The sequence below is a fragment of the Balaenoptera borealis genome (genome assembly GCF_965194805.1).
Source record: "Balaenoptera borealis genome assembly, chromosome: 9".
Classification (NCBI taxonomy): Eukaryota; Metazoa; Chordata; class Mammalia; order Artiodactyla; family Balaenopteridae; genus Balaenoptera; species Balaenoptera borealis.
Window position 1 is genome coordinate 28,945,693 of NC_138873.1, and position 21,986 is coordinate 28,967,678.

General features: G+C 35.6%; 1 protein-coding gene across 1 annotated transcript in view; it reads left to right on the plus strand.

The window, feature by feature from the left end:
* The window catches only part of LOC309635012 (uncharacterized protein), a 375,467-nt gene that overhangs the window by 260,812 nt on the left and 92,669 nt on the right, over positions 1-21,986 (plus strand). Inside the window, exon 8 of the mRNA XM_082405758.1 lies at positions 882-952. Within this exon, the coding sequence (XP_082261884.1) occupies positions 882-952 (71 nt within the window). The remainder of the gene's footprint in view (positions 1-881; positions 953-21,986) is intronic.

Consider the following 21,986-nt stretch of genomic DNA (forward strand, 5'->3'; position numbering starts at 1 on the left):
TAGTCATCCATTTTATACACATCAGTGTATACATGTCAATCTCAATCTCCCAATTAAAGAGAGATGAATTGCTCTTAATTGGAGATATACATAGTGAAATGTCATGGACGTTGAAGTTTCAGATGTCTGTTTCAATCCGAACTCTAACACATAAGTGGTGTTTCCTTGGAAAAATAACTTCAGCTTTCTGGAATTTAGTCTTTCCACAAAATAAAGGGCTAGAGCTTCCCTGGTGGCACAGTGGTTGAGAATCCACCTGCCAATGCAGGGGACACAGGTTCGAGCCCTGGTCCAGGAAGAACTCACATGCTGCGGAGCAACTAAGCCCATGTTCCACAACTACTGACCTTGTGCTCTAGAGCCCGCGAGCCACAACTACTGAGCCCGTGTGTCACAACTACTGAAGCCGCACGCCTACAGCCCGTGCTGCAACAAGAGAAGCCACTGCAATGAGAAGCCTATGCACTGCAACGAAGAGTAGCCCCCACTTGCTGCAACTAGAGAAAGCCCGTGTGCAGCAACGAAGACCCAACACAGCCAAAAATAAATAAATAAATACATAAATTTAAAGAAAAATACTATTAAAAAAAAAAAAAGAGCTGATATGTAAATTGCTGGGACTCTGCCTGACGTGGGCTCTGATCGGCATGGGAAGGGTGACATGTGATAGACTTTATTTTCATCTGGTATATCTGTATCAGGACATGGGATGAAGAAGCAGTAAAACCAAACACAGACAGAACTAGGTGAAAAAAAGAGAAAGTTGGTCTGCAACAGAAGCCAAATCAGAGACATTGTTTTGACCATTCCTGATAGATAAAACAAAACAGAATAAAAAGCCAAAACAACAACTAAATTCTTCTTCTATCTGCCTTTTTCAGAATTCTTCAGTGAATCAGAGAACAGGCAGAAGGAGAGCCATTACCTGCACCCAAGGGAAGGGGGTGGCCCGGTAAGGAGGAGCAACTTGGGCATAATCACTGTGGACACAGCCAGGTCAGACATTCCCGGGTGAGGGAGCAGGTGTCATGGGCCTCTGGGAGCCCAGTCACAAAGACAGAGCCAGGTCTCAGGAAGAAGGAGGGCTTGTCAGGAATTTGAGAGAGTAACTCCAAATGGACCCAGCCATATAAAGGTGCCTATAGGATGGGAGATCTGCTGTGAAGGAGCCCAGCGGTCAGCAGTGTCCCGGGTCAAGGTCAGCCTGGCAGATAGGGGAGCTGAGACTGCAAATAAGAGCTGAAATTCACTTCCCAGGTCTAAAGGAGTCATTTACGAGTAAGATCTAGGAGTATAGGTGGAATTGAAGATTCTCCTGGGAGACTGAAGAGGCAGAGAATCAAAGGAGTGAAGCAGAAGTGTCAGCTGGCAGCTGATGTGCGTATATTCTGATGTACATCAGTTTGCTGAATTGTTTTCCTTCAACTAAGCTTACTAAACTCAGCCTCCTTCATTTCTTGTGGAGTTAGTTTTCCTAAACTCACTTTTTTGCTGTTCTTCCAGAATCCTTTGGAGATTGGTAAGTAAAAGTACCTGTCATCTCTGCAGACTCTTTCCTTCTGCCCTTGTAGGTTAATATCTCCATTGCAATATGGTGTCCAAACAGAAACTGTTTCGATTCTGGTGGATAAATATCAGAACGGAAGTGCAGTTAAAGAGCATCTTGTCCACTGATTTGGAAACTTTTCTTAGCCATAGGCAAACACAGTTTATACAGAGGTACAATATATAAAAAAAGACACAAGCAAGCTGCTTCGGGTGAAGAAAGAGGATGTTTGCTGGGCATGGGAGCTGAGAATCTGGGGCTCTGCTAGACTGCTTCTCTTCCTCGCCAGCATGCATTCTCTGCTCAGAGAGCAGAGTTTGAAAAATGCCAGTCTGGTCCAGGTACCAATTCCTTACCCTCTTCTTTCGGATTCATGTCACATAGCTGCTCACCTGCAAGGGGAAAAAAAACACTCACTCTCTGAAGCAGCACATTCTGCAATATCTTTGGTCAGTTCTTCCCTTTTTTGTACCACCAAGTTTGGTCTTTCTGGAATGTCCACACATCAGCACCCTTTGGTACCATGTTAAGAAATTTCATCCTGAAATTTTGTGATTTAAATCAAAGGATTTCACAAAACTCCTAACCTATATCTTTAGAATATATCTATGCTTCCTTCCTTACTGCCAACAGCATCATACAGAAAACAGAAAAAAGAATGCTATTTTTAGAAAAGGGAAGGTCTGCCAGGAAGCAATCTCAACAAGATTTGGGAAATAAAAAACATGTAAATTAACCATGTGTATATATAAACAAAAGCACAATCCCTAAGACGAAGTATCTAATCAATGTTTCAATGTCAAAACGAAAACAATTGACTAATAAAATTGTCAGTAATAAAATCTTCTTGATTAAAGGGGAAAAAGCCAACCAAATTCAAGTCACAAAAGCATGATGAAGGCATATTTATAAAAAAAGAAGTAATACATTGCTGACCTACAAAACAGTGCAAACAGCAGGCAACATTTTGACTTATCATTTCAAGGTAATATGCATCATTTAACCTCAAAAATAAGGTAACGACTAAAGTGAATGGTGTGATTTTCCTTTGCATATCATGAATTATACGTAGCACAGGTTCTATATTCGGAATCTGTCAATATTTAACTTATGATTGAAAATAACTATATCATGTTGGCATTAGGCTACAGCAAGTTTCATTGTTATAAACAAATGAACTTCCTGGTTGTAGCTGATAAGTTCATTAAGCACCACAGAATGAATGTAGCCACCAAAAAGGTTAACATGATTTTAAACTGGAAATAGAAATATAGCTCTGAACAGCAAAATCGAGGTTTGATATTTAAGACTAAGGATTGGAATCCCAATCACACAGCTGGGATATCTTAAAACGGTGTGTATTCTAAGATGAGTGGACAGAATAGAAACTATATCATACAAAGAATAAAGAATGTGGGAATATCCAATTTAGAGAAGAGATGACTCATGAGAGATTTGATAATCATTCCCAGGATCTAGAAGGCTGTCATAGAAATAGCAGAAACACAGACCTACTTCCACGCACAGAAATATTCAGAAATAAAATAGACAGTTACAGAAGAATTTAGATTCCTATGATATGGGCGTTCACGCAAGGACATTTGGTGGAGACGTTGTAGTCAAGTGTTTTTCAAATGTGATTCAAGACCTATTTGAGAGTTATAAAACGAAACCAACTTAGTGGATCATTACAGTTTCTTGTGAATTGCAGTCCAAAAAAGTGTGAAAGTCAGTGTTCTAGTTATTATCTTCCTAATTCCCAGAAGAAAATCAGGAGCCAGACACATCTGAACTAGCATCTCAGTCACAAAACTTTCATTTAACCTCTTTGTCATTCAGTTCCCCATTTGAAAAGTGGAGAAAATCATGACAGCTACCCCTGGAGTTTCTTATACATATATTACATTTTAAAAAGATATATCTAAATGCTTAATGCTTTTTAAAGATTAAGTTATCATTTCTGCCCTTAACTTCTTCAAAATTACTTCAAAGAAAATCAGAGGTTCTTGTGTGTGTTTTTTTTTAACCTCATTCCTTGTTTTCTTCCATCATGGACACTGACATGTGCAGATACAGGTGGCTCTGATAAGATAAATCAATAGGGCAACATCCCTGGGAACAGGTTATAGGGGCGGGAAAGGGAAACAGAGCATGTGCCCAGCAATTTAATACAATAACATGATTCATTCCCAGACACCCAGATGTAGTTCTGTTGCTTTCTGCAAAGACTTTGGAGGGAAAGGGAACCCTTCCATTTTTTTTCAATGGCTCTTTTGCAACTGTTAACTTTGGCTGTTGGTGTCTCCCCAGCTGGGACATTCATGTTATCAGAGAACTGGTCCCTAGTGTGTAAGCCCCATTGTGTGACCAAGGCTTCTGTGCTGGATGCTGTACCATTGGTGTTTATTGCTGCTTGGGTAACAGGAAGAAACCTGGTACTTTTGTACTGTTCAAACACTCATTCTATTCATGGCCACTGTTTATGCCAGAGAAAAATGTTCTCACAGAGAGACCAGTAATTTAGAAAATATTTGAATGGGAGGTTGAATAGTTTCTATTGGTGTCTTTATTAGTAATCTCGATTTCTGAATACAATGGAACTGTGTTAGAAAGTGTTCTCTATCACAGATTTGGTTTATTGGAAGCCAAATCTGTTCCCCATGTACAGGGTATAATCTCTATAGCCACAAGACAATAAGCCTATAATATGCATAATTCTTATTCCAGACTTCTGGGATAATAGGATGATTTGTAATCAAATATATGTATGTACGCAGTGCTTATTTTAGAAGATGAACAAACTAAATAAAATAAAACATGAGATGTCATTGCAGATATTTTAGAAAGTACAAAGCTGCTACTATTCATTTAAACATTTAAAAGTTTTCCAAATTAGAGTACTGAACTGGGTAGATGTAAGAGAGATTTAGACTCTAAGGAATATCTAGAGGTTTGTGAGCTGCTGACTTGTCTCTCCCACTTTTTATTAAACTGCTGACTTGTCTCTCCCACTTTTTATTAAACTACTACAACTGAGGAAGACCCAATTCTTTGAAATTTTTTTTTATGGCGTATAATGGGTTATAAGTCCTCAAAGTCAACTGTGCAGAGATAACTACTTTATTTATCTATAAGTTAATCTAATGTCTGGAAGTTCATACCTCTTAATCCCCTTCACCTATTTCACTCTTCCCTACCCCCCACCTCGGCAACCACTAGTTTGTTCTCTGTATCTATGACTCTGTTTCTGTTTTATGTTTATTTACGTATTTATTTAGATTCCACATGTAATTGAAATCATGTGGTATTTGTCTTTCTCTTTCTGACTTATTTCACTTATCATAATACCCTCTAGGTCCAACCATGTTGTTGCAAATAGCAAGATTTAATTCTTTTTTACTGTTGAGTAATATTCCTTTGTGTGTGTGTGTGTGTGTGTGTGTGTGTGTGTGTGTATATATATACACACACACACATATATACCACATATTCTTTATCCATTCATCTATTGATGGACACTTAGATTGCTTTTACATTCTTGGCTTTTGTAAATAATACTGCAATGAACATTAGGGTGTATGCATCTAATGTTTTCGTTTTCTTAAATATTCGCATGTGGAGTTACTGGATTGTATGGTAGTTCTATTTTTAATCTTTTGAGAAATCTCCATATGGCTTCCATAGTGGCTGCACAAACTTACATTCCCACCAACAGTGCACGAGACTTCCCTTTTCTCCACATTATCACCAACACCTGTTATTTGCTGTCTTTTTGATGATAGCCATCTGACAGGTGTGAGGTGATATCTCATTGTGGTTTTGATTTGCATTTCCTGATGATTAGTGATGTTGAGCATCTTTTCATGTGTCTGTTGGCCATTTGTATGTCTTCTTTGGAAAAATGTCTATCCTGGTCCTCTGCCCATTTTTAATAAGATTTTTTGCTTTTTTGATATTGAGTTGTATGAGTTATTTCTGTATTTTGGAAATTAATCCCTTAGCGAACATATCATTTGCAAATATCTTCTCCAATTCAGTAGGTTGCCTTTTCATTTTGTTGATGGTTTCCTTTGCTGTGCAAAAGATTTCTAGTTTAGTGTAAACCCATTTGTTTATTTTTGCTTCTGTTTTCCTTGCCTGAGTAGATAGATCCAATCCAAAAAATTATTGTTAAGACCAATGTCAAAGAGTTTACTGTCTATATTTTCCTCTAGAAGTTTTATGGTTTCATGTCTTACATTAAAGCCTTTAATTTGAGTTTGCTTTTGTACATGGTGTAAGAAAGTGGTCTAGTTTCATTCTTGAGGCTGTCTTTTCCCCACTGTGTATTCTTGCTCCTTTGTCATAGATTAATTGACCATCTAAACCTGGGTTTATTTCTGGGTTCTTTATTCTGTTCCATTGATCTATGTGTCTGTTTTTGTGCCAATTCCATGCTGTTTGGATCAGTATAGTTTTATAGCATAGTTTGAAACCAGGGAGCCTGATACCTCCAGCTTTGTTCTCTTTCCCAAGATTGCTTTGGCTATTCAAGGTCTTTCGTGTATCCATAAAAATTTTAGCATTATTTATTCTAGTTCTGTGAAAAACACCATTGGTATTTTAATAGGGATTGCATGAAATCTATAGATGGCTTTGGGTAGTATGGACGATTTAACAATATCATTTCCTACAGTCCATGAGCACAGTGTATCTTTCCATTTATTTGTGTCATCTTCAATTTCTTTCATCAGTGTCTTATAGTTTTCAGAGCACAAGTCTTTCACCTCTGTGGTTAAGTTTATTCCTAGGTATTTTATTCTTTTTGATGCAATTGTAAGTGGTATTGTTTTCCAAATTTTTCTTTTTGATAATTCATTAGTAGTGTATAGAAATGCAACAGATTTCTATACATTAACTTTGTATACTGCAATTTTACTGAATTCAATTATTAGTTCTAATAGTTTTTGGTGGAATCTTTAGGGTTTTCTATACATAGAATCATGTCATCTGCAAACAGTGACAGTTTTACTTCTTCCTTTCCAATGTGGATTTCTTTCATTTATTTCTTTCTTTTTTTTCTTTCCTGATTGCTGTGGGTAGGACTTCCAAGATTATGCTGAATAAAAGACAAGCATCCTTGTCTTGTTCTTGACCTTAGAGGAAAAACTTTCAGCTTTTTACCATTGAGTATGATGTTAGCTGTGTGTTTGTCATATATGGCCTTTTCTATGTTGAGGTATATGTTCCCTCTATACCTACTTTTTTGAGAGTTTTTAATCATAAATAGATGCTGAATTTTGTCAAATACTTTTTCTGCATCTATGGAGACGATCATATAATTTTTAGCCTTCTTGTTGTTAATGTGGTATATCACATTGATTGATTTGCAGATGTTGAGCCATTCTTGCATTCCTGGAATAAATTCTACTTAATCATGATGTATGAAACTTTTAATGTGCTGTTGAATTTGGTTTGTAATATTTTGTTGAAGATTTATGTTCATCAGGGCTATTGGCCTATAATTTTCTCTCTCTCTCTCTCTTTTTTCTTTCTTTCTTTTTTTTGTTGTTGTGTCTTTGCCTGGTTTTGGTATTAGGGTCATGCTAACCTGATAGAATGAGCTTGGAAACATTCCTTCCTTTTCAATTTTTGGAACAGTTTGAGAAAGATAGGTATTATCTCTTTACATGTTTGGTAGAATTCACCTGTGAAGCCATCTGGTCCTGAACTTTTGTTTGTTGGGAGATTTTTGATTATTGATTTATTACTAGTAATCGATCTGTTCAGATTTTCTGTTTCTTCCTGATTCAGTTTTGGAAGACTGTATATTTCCAGGAGTGTATCCATTTCTTCTAGGTTGTTCAATTTGTTGGTATATGTTTGTAGTAGTCTCTTATGATTGTACTTCTGTGGTATCAGTTGTAACTTCCCTTCCATTTCTGATTTTATTTATTTGTGCCCTCTCTTTTTCTTGATGAGTCTGGCCAAAGCTTTATCAATATCTTTTCAAAGAACCAGCTCATTGTTTCATTGATCTTTTCTTTTATTTTTCTTTTTTCTTTTGTTTCTATTTCATTTATTTCTATTCCGATTTTTATTATTTCCTTCCTTCTATCACCTTTGGGCTTTGTTTGTCCCTCTTTTTCTAGTTCCTTTAGGTGTAAAGTTACATTGTTTATTTGAGGTTTTTCTTGTTTCTTGAGGTAGAGCTGTATCACTATGAACTTTCCTCTTAGAACGGTTTTTGCTATGGCCCAGAGATTTTGGAAAGTTATGTTTCCATTTTCATTTGTTTCCAGGTATTTTAAAATTTCCTCTTTGATTTCTTCATTGGCCCATTGGTTGTTTAGCAGCATGTTGTTTCATCTCCATGTGTCTGTGTGTTTTTTCCAATTTTTTTTTTTTTTTCAGTTAACTTCTATTTTCATTTGTGGTTGCAGAAGATGCTTGATATGATTTCAGTCTTCTTAAGTTTATTGAGACTAGTTTTGTGGCCTAACTTGTGATGTATTCTGGAGAATGTTCCGTATGTGCTTAAAAAGAATGTATATTCTTCAGCTTTTGGATAGAATATTCTGTATATATCTTTTATATGTCTTATTTACCTATTATTCTAGGCTAATATATTCCAAATTCTTCTTATTATGTAAAGTAGAATCTTATTTCAATTCTAATCAGCTTCAAGAATTACCTCTAATATGAAGGAATTAGGGAAATAAGCCCCTAGTTATATCTGTAGAAACTAATCATCCTCTTGCCCACTTTTGTGATTTGGATCTTTTAAAGTTCTGTTATATTTTTCTGGAAGTATAGGGAAGAGAATTCCACACAGTAAAATTCTAGGTATGGATGCAATATAATTTTATAACAAGTAGACTTTCCAGTATCCTTCCTAATGAAGCCAGAATGGATAGATCATTTTTATTGTTGTTGTTTCCAGAAAGATATAGGACTGTATACACACACAGTTTGTGTTATTTCTAAAATACTTTCCTGAATATAACTGAGTCTACCTGTTCAGAGAACCACTTGGACAATGTTTGTCACAATCTTAACTTAGAAGTTTGAAATACATCTGTGGTTTTCTTGTTTACTCACAAAACTCTGAGATCAGGTAGGGCATTGTAGAAGAAAGATGATGAGATTTGGAGCCAGAGGTCTGAGTTCTAATAACATCTTTATCCTTACTAACTGTATTATTTGTAAAATATTTCACTTCTCTGAGTCTTAATTTTCTCAGGTATTAAAAACAATTAATAATATTTAGGTCTCATTTTTGAAGGTAAAGAATTCTCCTGCAATGAGTGAAATGTAAAGATTGTTATATATGTCATCTGGAAGCTATTGACTCTTTGAGGTAGCCAGGGAAAACCAATCCATTCACCCCTGCTCTAAATGAAGTTTCTTTAAGCCCAGGTAATATCAAATGGGGTTGTGTTTAATGACACATACTAGAGGTACAGAGCAGTATCCTCTGTGCAGAGGTCAGGCTGGGCAGTTGAAAGATTTTCACAAGAACCTGTGTATGACTATGCAGACTTACAGGAATTCTACTAACTCATTCATTTACCTGTACATCCAGTAAGTTTTTACTGAGCACTTACTATGTACCAAGCATTGTGTTCAGCATTGAGGACAAGTTTGAATAAGATATGATCCTTAGTTTCATAGTCTAGTTGGAAGTGAAGGTGGACAGAAATATAAATTGATAATTATAATTTAAAAATGTAAGTTCCATTTTAGAGGTATGTCTGAAGAACTAAGAAAGCACAGAGGAGGGAGTTACAAAGTCTGACTGTGGCAGTGAGGCAAGGTTTCACAAACAGTGATCTCAGCTCTTTTCGCCAAGGAAGATTGAAAAAATGGGATGTGTGTGTATGGGTGTGTGGAGGGGTGTGTGTGTGTGCCCTAGGGTGTGGTGGAGAGGGACATGAAGTTTCAGTGTATCTTAATTTGTTAGAGTAAAATTGGCCATAAATGATCCTATTTCTATAAAATGCAATAAGCACCTCTGACTCCCTAAATCCCTTATACCTTCTCTATTCAGATGTAGTCATTCTCTTAATGGACAGTATATTCTTAGAAGGGATTCATCAAGTTGATTAATGGAAGGCTACTTAACATATCCAGAGATCTATTTCAATAACTTTAGTCCTGTTTTTGACACGAATTAATCATTTTTCCCCTTGAGGTTCTCTCTCACACAGTTCAGTTCTCTCTACTCATTCTGATAAGGGTTTTTATAGTGGTAATTATCTGAGATTGTGACAGATTTTCTCTGAGGTAGCTTGCCTCTCCAAAGTGGTCTAAAGGGAATGCGAAAATTCAGAAAGCTATGTTCTCATGTGAAAAAGTGAAGAGGGAGACAAAATGAGATGAACTGAAAAACTTCACTTTGTGGTGCTGAAAAATTTGTGGATACTCAGTGGCTTTGGGACTAGTACTAAATATGTTTCACCCCTCCATTTCCCAATGTTCTCTAAAATGACACCTACCAAAGCAGGTTTCATAGCAGTTAACTGTTTCCAGAATCTATATGAACAACCAAAGAAGGTTCTTCTTCTAAGAAGAACATTGGGAATCAAATAAAAACATCTAAATTCATCAATATATTTTGATAAGAATTTTAAAAAATATTTATCCTTTTAAAGTTCAGGAGGATGTAGTAAGCTAAGAATTGCATTCTGAGTGCCACAAGCCAGTCTATTTTTTTAAGAATATAAAAAAAAGTAGACACATACAGATATTCTGAAACAGATGAAACAAAAAGGAGGCTAATGACTCAACGTTTTTGACACTTAACAGTGGGCTGACTTGGTTTTAGTTCCAGGCACAGGCAAAGGTTCAAGTTGGAACTCATTTTATTCAAACTGGTTTTCCCACCATCTTTAGTTACATCGTGACAGAACTCCCACCTCTATGCCTCAAATACCAAACACTTTGCCAACACTTTTATTGGATTAAAGAAAGAGCTCAAGTAAACATGCTGTGATACCCCCCAAGAGCACATATCTTTTTTCACTAGCTCCCCTCGTTCCCTGTTTTTGCTAGACACTTTCACTGATGTGAGGCTGAACTCAGGCAAGACCACACCTCTTTGCTGCCAGCTATTTTTGTAGAGAAGTAATCTGTAAGCACAAATGCACTCAGTTCATTGCCCAGCCAGCTTCCAACTAGACCCAAACCCTTTTAGCTGCAAATCCAATATCATTATTTTGTACAAAACTTCTAACCACTGTCCTTTAAAGTAGACTGTAATCCTTAAAATTTACACAATCAAAGGAATGCCTGTTTATCTGTCATATAAAGGAAGAAAAGTGGCTTCGTCTTGTCTGAGAGCCCTAAGATATCCTATAAAGCCTTCTAGATCTACCAGGCAGTGATGCTGATAGATTAAAGCCATGAACTGCTCTTACCTCCCACAGTAACATGTATGTCATCCTATAAGGTTTATGCAAACCACATAAAACAAACTAGGTTTGTTCCCATGATCTCAGGTCTCTGGGCTTAGTTTTTGATTTGCAAAAGCCCACTTGCACAGGAAAATACAAAATGTGCCTGTTACCAAAATTCTTTGGAGAATATTAACTTTTGCCTCAAGAGTGTCTTAAAGTTTCACCTCACTCCCCACCACTGTTACCCACTTCTATGCTTAGTGTGAACCGCTCCTTCAAAATGTAAGGACTTATATTCTCTTTTCCATCTCTTTTCCATAGCATCAATTGACTTGAACAAACCATGGTTCTTTTTTTTTTAATTGAAGTATGGTTGATTTACAATGTTTCATGTGTACAGCAAAGTGATTCAGTTATACATACATATATATTCAATTATTTATATATATATATAACTATTCTTTTTCAGATTCTTTTCCATTATAGGTTATTACAAGATATTGAATATGGTTCCCTGTGCTATACAGTAGGTCCTTGTTGTTTATCTATTTTATATATAATTGTGTGTATCTGTTAATCCCAAACTCGTTATTTTTCCCTTTCCCTACCTTTCTTTCTTTGGTAATCATAAGTTTGTTTTCTATGTCTATGAATCTGTTTCTGTTTTGTAAACAAGTTCATTTGTATCATTTTTTTAGATTCCACATATAAGTGATATGATACTTGTCTTTGTCTGTCTTACTTCACTTAGTATGATAATGTCTAGGTCCATCCGTGTTGCTGCAAATGGCATTATTTTGTTCTTTTTTTATGGCTGAGTAATATTCCACTGTGAATATATACCATATCTTCTTTATCCATTCATCTGTCGATGGACATTTAGGTTGCTTCCATGTCTTGGCTATTGTATTTAAATAGTGCCGCAGTAAACGTTGGGGTACATGTATCTTTTTGAATTAGTATTTTCGTCTTTTCCAGATATATGCCCAGGAGTGGGATTGCTGGATTATATAGTAACTCTATTTTTAGTTTTTTAAGGAATCTCCATACCCATGGTTCTTTCTTCTCTCAATAGTAGCTTACTTCCCCAAGGATGCCTTCACACAGTTACTTAAAAGTTTTCCACGTTTGAATTGTTCTCAGGCTAGAATAATTTAAGAGTCAATGGTAAAGGGCAGGAACAAAGAGATCCCAGGACAATTGGTACACTTGATGGAAAAGAAGGAGTCCTACTCTGGGCCAGAAATGACTGTTTATGCTTGGAACACAATAAGTACTATGGCAAGTTATTAGCAATGCATCTCAGTTAAGACCAAAGGCCTGATTATAATTACAAAAGGAGCAGAGATTTGAAAAAAAGAACACACAATACTTTAGATAATTATGATAGTTTATTACCAAATACTACTCTGAACAAAATTAATCCAGTAAAGCAAACATGACACAGAGGGCTCAATCAGTGATCAGTTATAATTATTTTCTGTGTACGGTCTAGGAAGGCAAGAAATAGGATTCTGCCAGTAGCAGGTCATTTCCTGCCCAGTCATGCTGAAAAGGCCAAATGGGTTTGTGTGTTCGTGGAAGAATATGAGTTTGGTCTGATGATGGGCTTTAGTTTAAGAATGAGGATCAATTACATAAAGCTGTTCCCTTCTAAATAAGCATTCTGGAGATTATTACATTACTTAAAAGTGAAGTGTTGCAATATGCTAGCTTCATAGTATTGAATCTTGCCAAAATCTGGAGAGGTTGTACAAACAATGTTCTTATTGGCTTGTTTATGACCCATAGCTTGTCTGACTTCAGTCCTCATCTGTATCATGACCACGGTGTTACATAGATACTAGTTGTCTCTGTATGCAAGACATAGGGCTATACCTTTGGTTAAGTTAAAATGCCAGAGAAGAGATTATGGAAAATTATATATACATGAAGGTAGAGGTGGGTGGGAGGTGGAGGAGTGGGAGGAAGGGAGTGTTCCCTAGTAAAGTCAATTCACACTTTAAGTACATAAGAAAACCATCTAAGAAATATTCTGATCATTGCTTTAATTAGCCCTTGGTTCAAGAGTTTCTGTCTTCAAGACAATGCATTTGCTATGGACCACTTACATGGCAATAAGAGTGACAGAACCATCATTATGTCTATCAATCAATCACATTACCTTCCAGTATATCCTTTGCTGACCAGACTGTGAAAAGTCTTATTCAGAGCAGTAATTCTGGAACAGTTCTTCTCTCACAAAAGGGGATATAAACAAAATGCTATAATGTTGATGAACCTTCAAGGAAATATTAAAGCTGTTCTATTGACATTTTCATAAAAGGGACAAAGAGATACTGTGTTACAGTTGAAATGTCCCAAGAAGAAAGGTATTCTAACAAGAAATGTCAATGAAAATACTGCAAAGAAAATTCAACAATATATTACCTAAATTAGCTATAAAATGTCTGTTCTAATCACTGCCTCCCTAGCCCCCGAAACATTTTTTCTGGTATAGGAATATAATAAACAATAAAGCAGTGTAATTATTTAATGAGGTAAAAGCATAAAATAATATACAAAGCAATTATCAAAAATCTTTAGTAAATAAAAATCTATTTGAAAGATTTTGAAAGTTATTTCATTGCCGCACAGAATACTGTTGGAAAGGGAAGGAGTAAATACCAATAATGAGTAACAATATGTGGGGAGGTCAAGATAGGCACATTGCATGTTCTTTCCTAGTATGAAAGAATCAAAGCAAATGGAATAATTTACCAACAATACAAAGCATTGAAATTCAAGTTGCTCTCAAATCCAGAGACATTCTTTCCATATTATCTGGATGAAAGGTTAAAAATTGAGTTGGTTATTTGAAATGATTTAGCTACCTGACATCAAATATCTAGGACCGGGTGCACAGACAAGAACTAAAATTCAGTCAGGGACCCACAGGAAAGGTGATTCCAAGGCTCCTTCACCTGCTACCGTGTATATTCAGGTTTTCTGATTTCTAGATAACTAAATATAAAAAGAAGTTTCTACTTCATATTTTTCAAGTAGAAAAAAAAAGGAACCCAGGAATATGGACAGACTATTAGTGTTATCCTTGCTAGATATCACCCTTCTTTTCATTCAGCCAAGAATTTTTAAATCATATGGAAATTATTCCACTAAGGTGATCTGAAATAAGAACACTCCCACATAAATGGCTAAAACCTAAAGGCTCAGCTGAAAAATATATTTTGGAAAAGAACATTCCAATAAAATCAAGGGCAAAGGTTAACATGACCAAAAGTCAAACCAACCTTTCTGGAAACATGGAGGCTTCTTAATTGATTTGGAGGACAATAATTATATTTACTTGTCTTGTGTAGGAACCATTCCTAACCCCTTCTAGAGGGGTAAATTTAACATTGTCAAAGAAAGGAAACTCAGCACCTTTCTTAGGGACCTGAGAGGAAACTCAGCACCTTTCTTAGGGACCTGCTCCAAAATTACTTCGCATTCTACACAGTGGCCTATTAGCGATAGCCTTTGAATCTTCTTTATGCTGAGAACCGCGGTGAGGGTTATTGTGTCCAAAGTATTGATTGTGACCTTAGAGTGATGAGAAAAATACCTGAAGACCCTCATCTGTGCCAAGTGAGAACGTACTTCTCTGTCTGTTTTCTGGATACAAAAATCTCAGCTACAGTACAAACACTGGGATAATGTGAAATCTTTCTAGAGGGAATCCTTAATATCACATTCTAGAACAATAAATCAGCATGTTAAAAGCCAGATATTTTTGTTTCTTCATGTAAATAAAAGATAATAAAAGCTATGGTTGATAGATTTTCTGACATTCCTTGTTGTATGTGACACAGGCCCCCCAAAAATGAATTGGAAAAGTTTTCTTTAGTTCTATACCTGTGCTGTCTGATATGGTAGCTACTAGCCACATGTGGCTATTTAAATTTAAATTATTTTAAAATCTATAAAATTAAAAATTCTGTTCCTCAGTTGTGCTAACCATATTTCAAATGCTTGATAGCCCCACATGGTAGTGGCCATCATGTTGAATAGCAAAACTATAAAACATTTCTGTCATTGAAAAAGTTCTATTGAACAGTGCTGCTCTATAGCATACATTACTATTTCTATTGTATTACATTTGCATTGAGCAATCTCATCAGTAGGTTGGTATCACTATTCATATTTTATAAGCCAAAAAAAATGTGATTCAAAAGGTTAAATGACTTGTCAAGATGACATAGTGAGTGGGGACTTGCAAAAAGCTGAGACGCTCACCTAGTTTTAAGCCTTGTCATCTGAATTCTGTCAAGTGCACTTTAAGAGAAACTTCACAGTGATGAACACTTAAAGCAGATCACCAATAAGTTGGTCCCTAACCTCAGTCCCTAAAATAATCTAAATTTCCCATTTAGGATTTCTTAAATGAGATTTTCAGACTTAAAAAAGACTATCATGTGGTTATAAGAATCCATCAAATTCCTTTCTCCTTGCTTCTAAATTGTGTTGTACCTTGTCCTCTGTTTCTTATTTCATATTTTGGATCCTTCTAATTGTGTCACAACTCTACCAACCCTTTATCTTTCATTTTAATTTATCTTAATTAATATTTTACCCAGATGCTCTAGGCCCTTTTCTGGATCTGACTTGTGTTCATAAACTATGACCTACAGAACTTGAATATTTCTCTCAGTCCCAGACTCTAAAGGCAATAGATTACCATGGCTGGGGAAAACAGTTGCTAATGTCCAGGATCACTTGACTCAGATTTTTTTTTTAATTGAAGTATACTTGACTTATATTGGCTCAGATTCTGATCTTGCAAACACTATAGGCAAAGAGATGGTCATAAAGTTATAAAATAGCCTATGTGAGAGGTCACTGCAGGCTCGATAAGTTTTGGATTTCTGATCATCAATATGGTCACAAAAATCCATGCTAATTTAAAAAAGATGTGCAGCAACAAATAGTATAAACGGTTTGAACACATCTCTATTTTGCTAACTTCTTCATGGACACAGTTAACACATGTATATTTAATAAGAACATCATCCTAAAAATATACAATTTTAGATATTTTATTCAATAACCTAAACTTCTTTATTCTTCCTGACTTTCTGTCTACTTGTTCTATCAATTATCGAGAGGTTGGTGTTGAAATCTCTTACTATATCATGGATTTGTCTATTTCTCTTTACAGATCTATCAGTTTGCTTCATGTATTTTGAAGCTCTGTTATTGGGTGCATAAATATTTACAATTGATATGTCCTTCTGATTAATTGATGCCTTTATCATAATAAAATGACCTCCATTATTTCTGGTAATATTATTTGCTCTCAAACTTACTTTTTCTATTAATATCAGCTCCAACTTTCTTTGGACAAGTTTTAGCAGGGCATATCTTTTTTTATCTTTTTACTTTGAACCTATTTGTTTCTTTATACTTAAAGTAGATTTTTTTTGAGCACCTTGGGTCTTGGTTTTTACCCAGTATGACACTCTGCCTTTTAAATGGTTTGTTTGCACTATTTATATTAAATGTTATTACTGATATGAGTGAATTTAAATATACCATCTTGTTCTTTGTTTTGTTTCTTATCAAAACTTTTTATTTTTCACAAGTATTTTCTCAAATGAATTTTTTACATCCAAAGTAACTACTATTAAAAGTTTCTTGGAAGCTTTGTCTGGCCTTCTGAATATTCCAGAATGTAAATGTATTCTTTTTTTTTTTTTTAAATATCTCTGAACTTTTAATTTAGTGCTATTTTTTATTTATTTATTTATTTATTTATTTATTTATTTATTTATTTTTGTCTGTGTTGGGTCTTCGTTTCTGTGCGAGGGCTTTCTCTAGTTGTGGCAAGTGGGGGCCACCCCTCATCGCGGTGCACGGGCCTCTCACCATCGCGGCCTCTCTTGTTGCGGAGCACAGGCTCCAGACGTGCAGGCTCAGTAATTGTGGCTCATGGGCCTAGTTGCTCCACGGCATGTGGGATCCTCCCAGACCAGGGCTCGAACCCGTGTTCCCTGCACTGGTAGGCAGATTCTCAACCACTGCGCCACCAGGGAAGCCCCTGTAAATGTATTCTTTTAAAAACTTTTTTTGTACAGACTTTCAGTTAAGCATAGTAATGACTTCTCTCTATTCTCTGCTGAAATCCTTTGGAAGTGACACAAAGAAGTTTTTTAAAACTTTTTATTTTGAAATAATTCTAGATTCACATTCATTTGTAAGACATAATGCAGAAATCTCACCCAGTTTCTCCCTATGATAACATCTTACACAACTGAAATTGACATTGATGTAATGCACTGACCTTTTCCATGTTCACCAGTTTCAGATACACTCATTTGTGTGTGTGTATTTAGCTCGATGCAATTTTGTCACCTGTGAAGATTTGTGTGACTACCACCACAGTGAAGATCAGAAAATTTTCATTACAAGGATTCCCCGTGTTATCCTCCTTTAGTCACTGCTACCTGCTGACCCCCAGTCTCTGACAACCATTGATCTATTCTCCATCTCTACAATTTTGTCATTTCAAGAATGTCACTATTGGGCTTCCCTGGTGGCGCAGTGGTTGAGAATCTGCCTGCTAATGCAGGGGACACGGGTTCGAGCCCTGGTCTGGGAAGATCCCACATGCCGCGGAGCAACTGGGCCCGTGAGCCACAGCTGCTGAGCCTGCGCGTCTGGAGCCTGTGCCCCGCAACGGGAGGGGCCGTGATAGTGAGAGGCCCCCGCACCACGATGAAGAGTGGCCCCCGCTTGCCGCAACTAGAGAAAGCCCTTGCACGAAACGAAGACCCAACACAGCTAAAAATAAATAAATAAATAAATAAATAAATAAATAAATAGAGTAGCTATTAATTAAAAAAAAAAAAACAAAAAAACCCCCAAGATAATTAAAAAAAAAAAAAAGAATGTCATTATAAATGAAATTATAGTCTTTAACTTTTTGAGATTGGCTTTTTCACTCACCATAATTCTCTTGCGATCCATTCCAGTCTTTACATGTATCAATAGTTCATTTTTTTTAATGCTGAGTAGAATTCATGGCATATATGTACCACAGTTGGTTTAATTATTCTCCCAATGGAAAATATTTGGGTTATTTCCAGAAGAACAAAAGCAACAACAAAAAATTTTCTCTGCTAAAGACTCTATGAAAAGAATAAAGAGACAAACTACAGACCTATAGAAAATATTTGCAAACCACATAACCAACAAAAGACTTGTATCTAAAACATATGAAGAAAACTCAACAGTAAAAAGCAAAAAATACAAATAAAATATGGGCAAAAGACATGAAAAGACATTTCACTGAAGAAGATATACAGGTAGCAAATGAATACATAAAAAGATGTTCAACATCATTAGTCATTAGGGAAATGCACATTAAAAACATAATGAGATACTACATATCTTACAGAAGGGCTAAAATTAAAAAACGGTAATAATAGCAAATGCTGGTGAGGATGTGGAGAAACTGGACCACCCATTCATCATTGATGGGAATGCAAAATGGTATAGTTACTCTGGAAAAGATATGGCTGTTACTTCCAAAACTAAACATGTGCTTGCCATATGTTGTAGCAATTGTACCCTTGGGCATTTATCCCAGAGAAATAAAAACTTAAGTTCACACAAAATCCAGTACATGACTGTTTATGGCAGCTTTATTTATAATAGCCAAAAATAAAGGGATTTTTAAAGGGCATAAACCCAAAGGACAAAACGCACTGGTGGGTTTACTGTGAAGCTAATGAAGCATAAGCTTCAGGGCTTCTCTCTGCTTGCATGGGTGCCTTCCCAGGCTCTGGGAGGTACTCTGGCAATGTGCTCACATTTTCATATATTTTTGTAAGATTTGCAAAGGTAAGCCTTTTGCTTTTGTTTAATTAATTAAAATTGCTGTGCGTTTCTACTCTGACTTCTCCTTCACCAGAGTGTGCCTTGCATTAGATGGTGACTATGGTCATTTTTAAGATCTGGCCAAGGAAGTTTATTTGGTTATACATTGAATTTTGGTTTAGAAAGATATATTTATGCTGCATGCAATCACTTCTGTGTATAGATATGTTATTGCAAGTCATCTTATTGTGGGTCTGGTTCCAGAAATACTTCTGCTACCCAGTTTATCTACACAGTAGGCATCACAATGCAAATACTCAGGGTCAGAGATGTTTTGTGGTATGATTGTTTCCTGTGGCACCAGGCATCAGTGTATCCAAGTAGAGCAGGAGAAGTAAGAGTTAAAATATGCAAAGCCAGAAACTGATGTCTGAAAATTGTTCTGAATACCAGGTAAATAATACGTAAATAATTTGGTGTCACAAACCATGTATTTTTTCCTTTCTGATGAGAATTTTCCCAACTAGGATTTATAAGATTTCTTGTGTTTGTAGAACACAGCCCAATATTTTCATGCCTATAGTATAAAATGTCAACTATACTTATGTGTTAAGTCACATCCCAACTCTTGGGGGGGAAAAAAAACAACTTAGCCATGCTAGATAAAAGATTGAAATACTTTCCCACTTTCTCCAAAGAAAGTGATGTTAAAAAATTGTTCTTATATGGAGGTAATCAAAGTATATGTAGCCAGAAAAATTATGGGAAAAACTATTATAGAGTCACGTTAGGCCATTAATCAATAAAAATATTAGGCTTTTTAAAATTTTGTGGTATTTGTAAACCTTTTTTGGTTGTTATTTTATGACTTATTTTCTTATTCCAAATAAGTGTTTTTGCATCAAATTTTGTATTCATAATTTTGTCCTTTTTTTCTTAAAGAGAGAACTCAAAATTGCATAAACTTTAGTCCTCATTTAACTTAGATTTGTCCTCAGACAAGAGAACAGAATCAGTAATAAAATTTGGAAGTTGGAATGCAGGAGAATGAGTGGTTGCTAACTTAGCAAACCAGAAGGTGCCCAAGCAAACAGTAAGGGTCCAAAAGCTTACGCTAAAACCTAAGATGGCGGTGACGCATAGAAGCATATATAGAACCCCAGAAAGGCTAAGGTCATCCGAAAACAGGAGCTTATCAAGCTAAAGCCAGAGAGACTGATTAAAGTCTGTTTAAGAATAACTAAGTGTTCATATTATATAACCATTGAATGTTAATTTCATGAACAATTGTCACATTCCCTCAATTCATTGAGAAAACGAAGGAAATGAAGTTATGCATGAAGAGTGGGATAAGGGTGTAAGAAAGTTAAATTCTCATCATCCATAGTATGAAAGTAATGAAAATATCTAAAACTGAAAAATCAAGAAAGAGAAGCATAAACATGTTATTTTTTTAATAGAGGGAAATAGCAAAAAAAGCTATAAAAAAGTTGGAAATTGTTGTATCTCAGGGACAGAATAAGTGGTAATATGGAACTGTTATTGTTTGCAATAAGCCTTGTCCAATATTTAAATTTAAAATTAAAGAGTTTAAATGTACTCAAATGGGACCTTAACAATGCATTCTGTTCTTCACCTTGCCTTTTCACTTACTATGACTTGGCGTTCTTCCTAAAGCAATACATATAGATCTACTTCTTTCTCTTTTTCTTAATGACTGCATAATCATCTGTTTTATTGATATGATGCAATTTATTTAACCAAGCTTATACTAATGAACACTCAGTTTGGTGTCAGATTTTTTAAAATAAAAAGCCTTAGTGGCAAATCTCTCATGGCATATTTTTGCTTGCATATGTTTAGTATAAACTGCTAGCAGTGCATTTTTTAGTAGATTATTTGAAAAAGAGTTTTGTTTCATGTTTTGCATTTTTTTAAAATAAACTTTTTATTTTGGACTAGTTTATTTTTTTAATAAAAAATGTGAAGGTAGTACAGAAAGTTCTCATATACTGCACATTGAGTTTCCCATTTTAGTGTGGCCCATTTTACATTAATGCACCAATATTGATAAATTATAATTAACTAAAGTGCAAACTTTATTCAGATTTCCTTAGTTTTTAATTAATGTCCTTTTTCTATTCCAAGATGTGTGTTTTTTGGTATTTATCCTGCATTTTTTTTTTTTTTTTTTGGTTTTATCAGTTTCCTGGATCTGAGGCTTGGTGTTAGTCATTAATTTTGGAAAATCGTTCGCCATTATTATTTCAAATATTTCTTCTGATCCATTCTCTTTTTCTTCACCTTCTGATATTTTAATTACATGTATGTTACACTTTTTAAAAAATTATATTACATTTCTTAGACGTTATGCTCTGTTTTTTTTTTTTTTTTTCACTCTTTTGTTTCTTTGCATTTCAGTTTGGGAAGTTTCTATTGATCTAACATTAAGCTAATCGATTCTTTTCTCAGCCCTGTCCAGTCTACTAATAAGCCTCTCAAAGTCATTCTTTATTTTCTATCACAGTGGTTTTTGTTTTCAGCATTTCATTTTTAGCCTTTCTTAGAGAGTTTACACTCTCCACTTACATTACCCATCTCTCCTTGCATGACAGTTCTTTCAACATCTGTGTCATATCTGAATCTGCTTCTGATGTTTGCTTTGTCTTTCCAGAGTGTGTTTTTCCTGCATTTGGCCTGCCTTATAATTTTTTGTTGAAAACCAGACATGTTATATTGGGTAATAAATAAGAACTGGGGTATATTGGCCTCTAGTGTGAGTTTTTATGTTAATTTGCTAGGAGTTGGGCTGTGTTTAATGTCTGAAGTAGCAATAGGTGCCAATGACTTTGAATTTCTCTGGTTTTCTTGTTTCTGATTTCCCTCTTGAGTGATGGCTCCCTGCAAACTCCCCACTCAGAGAGAGTTTGCAGATTTCAGCTCTAACTCTGCAGCTCCCAGAACTTTCTCTATTTCAGGCTAGACCACACTCAGACTCCAGCAATGTGTCAAAATTGCCCTGTAAGTGTTCCTACCAGAGTGGCACCTGCTTCTGATAAGCAGATGTGACTCTCTGAATTCTAGATTTTGGGGTGCCAATTTGTTCTGTGACCTCAGTTCTCCAATGAGTCTAAGAAAAGTCATTGATTTTCAGTTTGTTCAGCTTTATCTTGTTGTAAGAAAGGGAGTGACCACTTCCAAGGTCT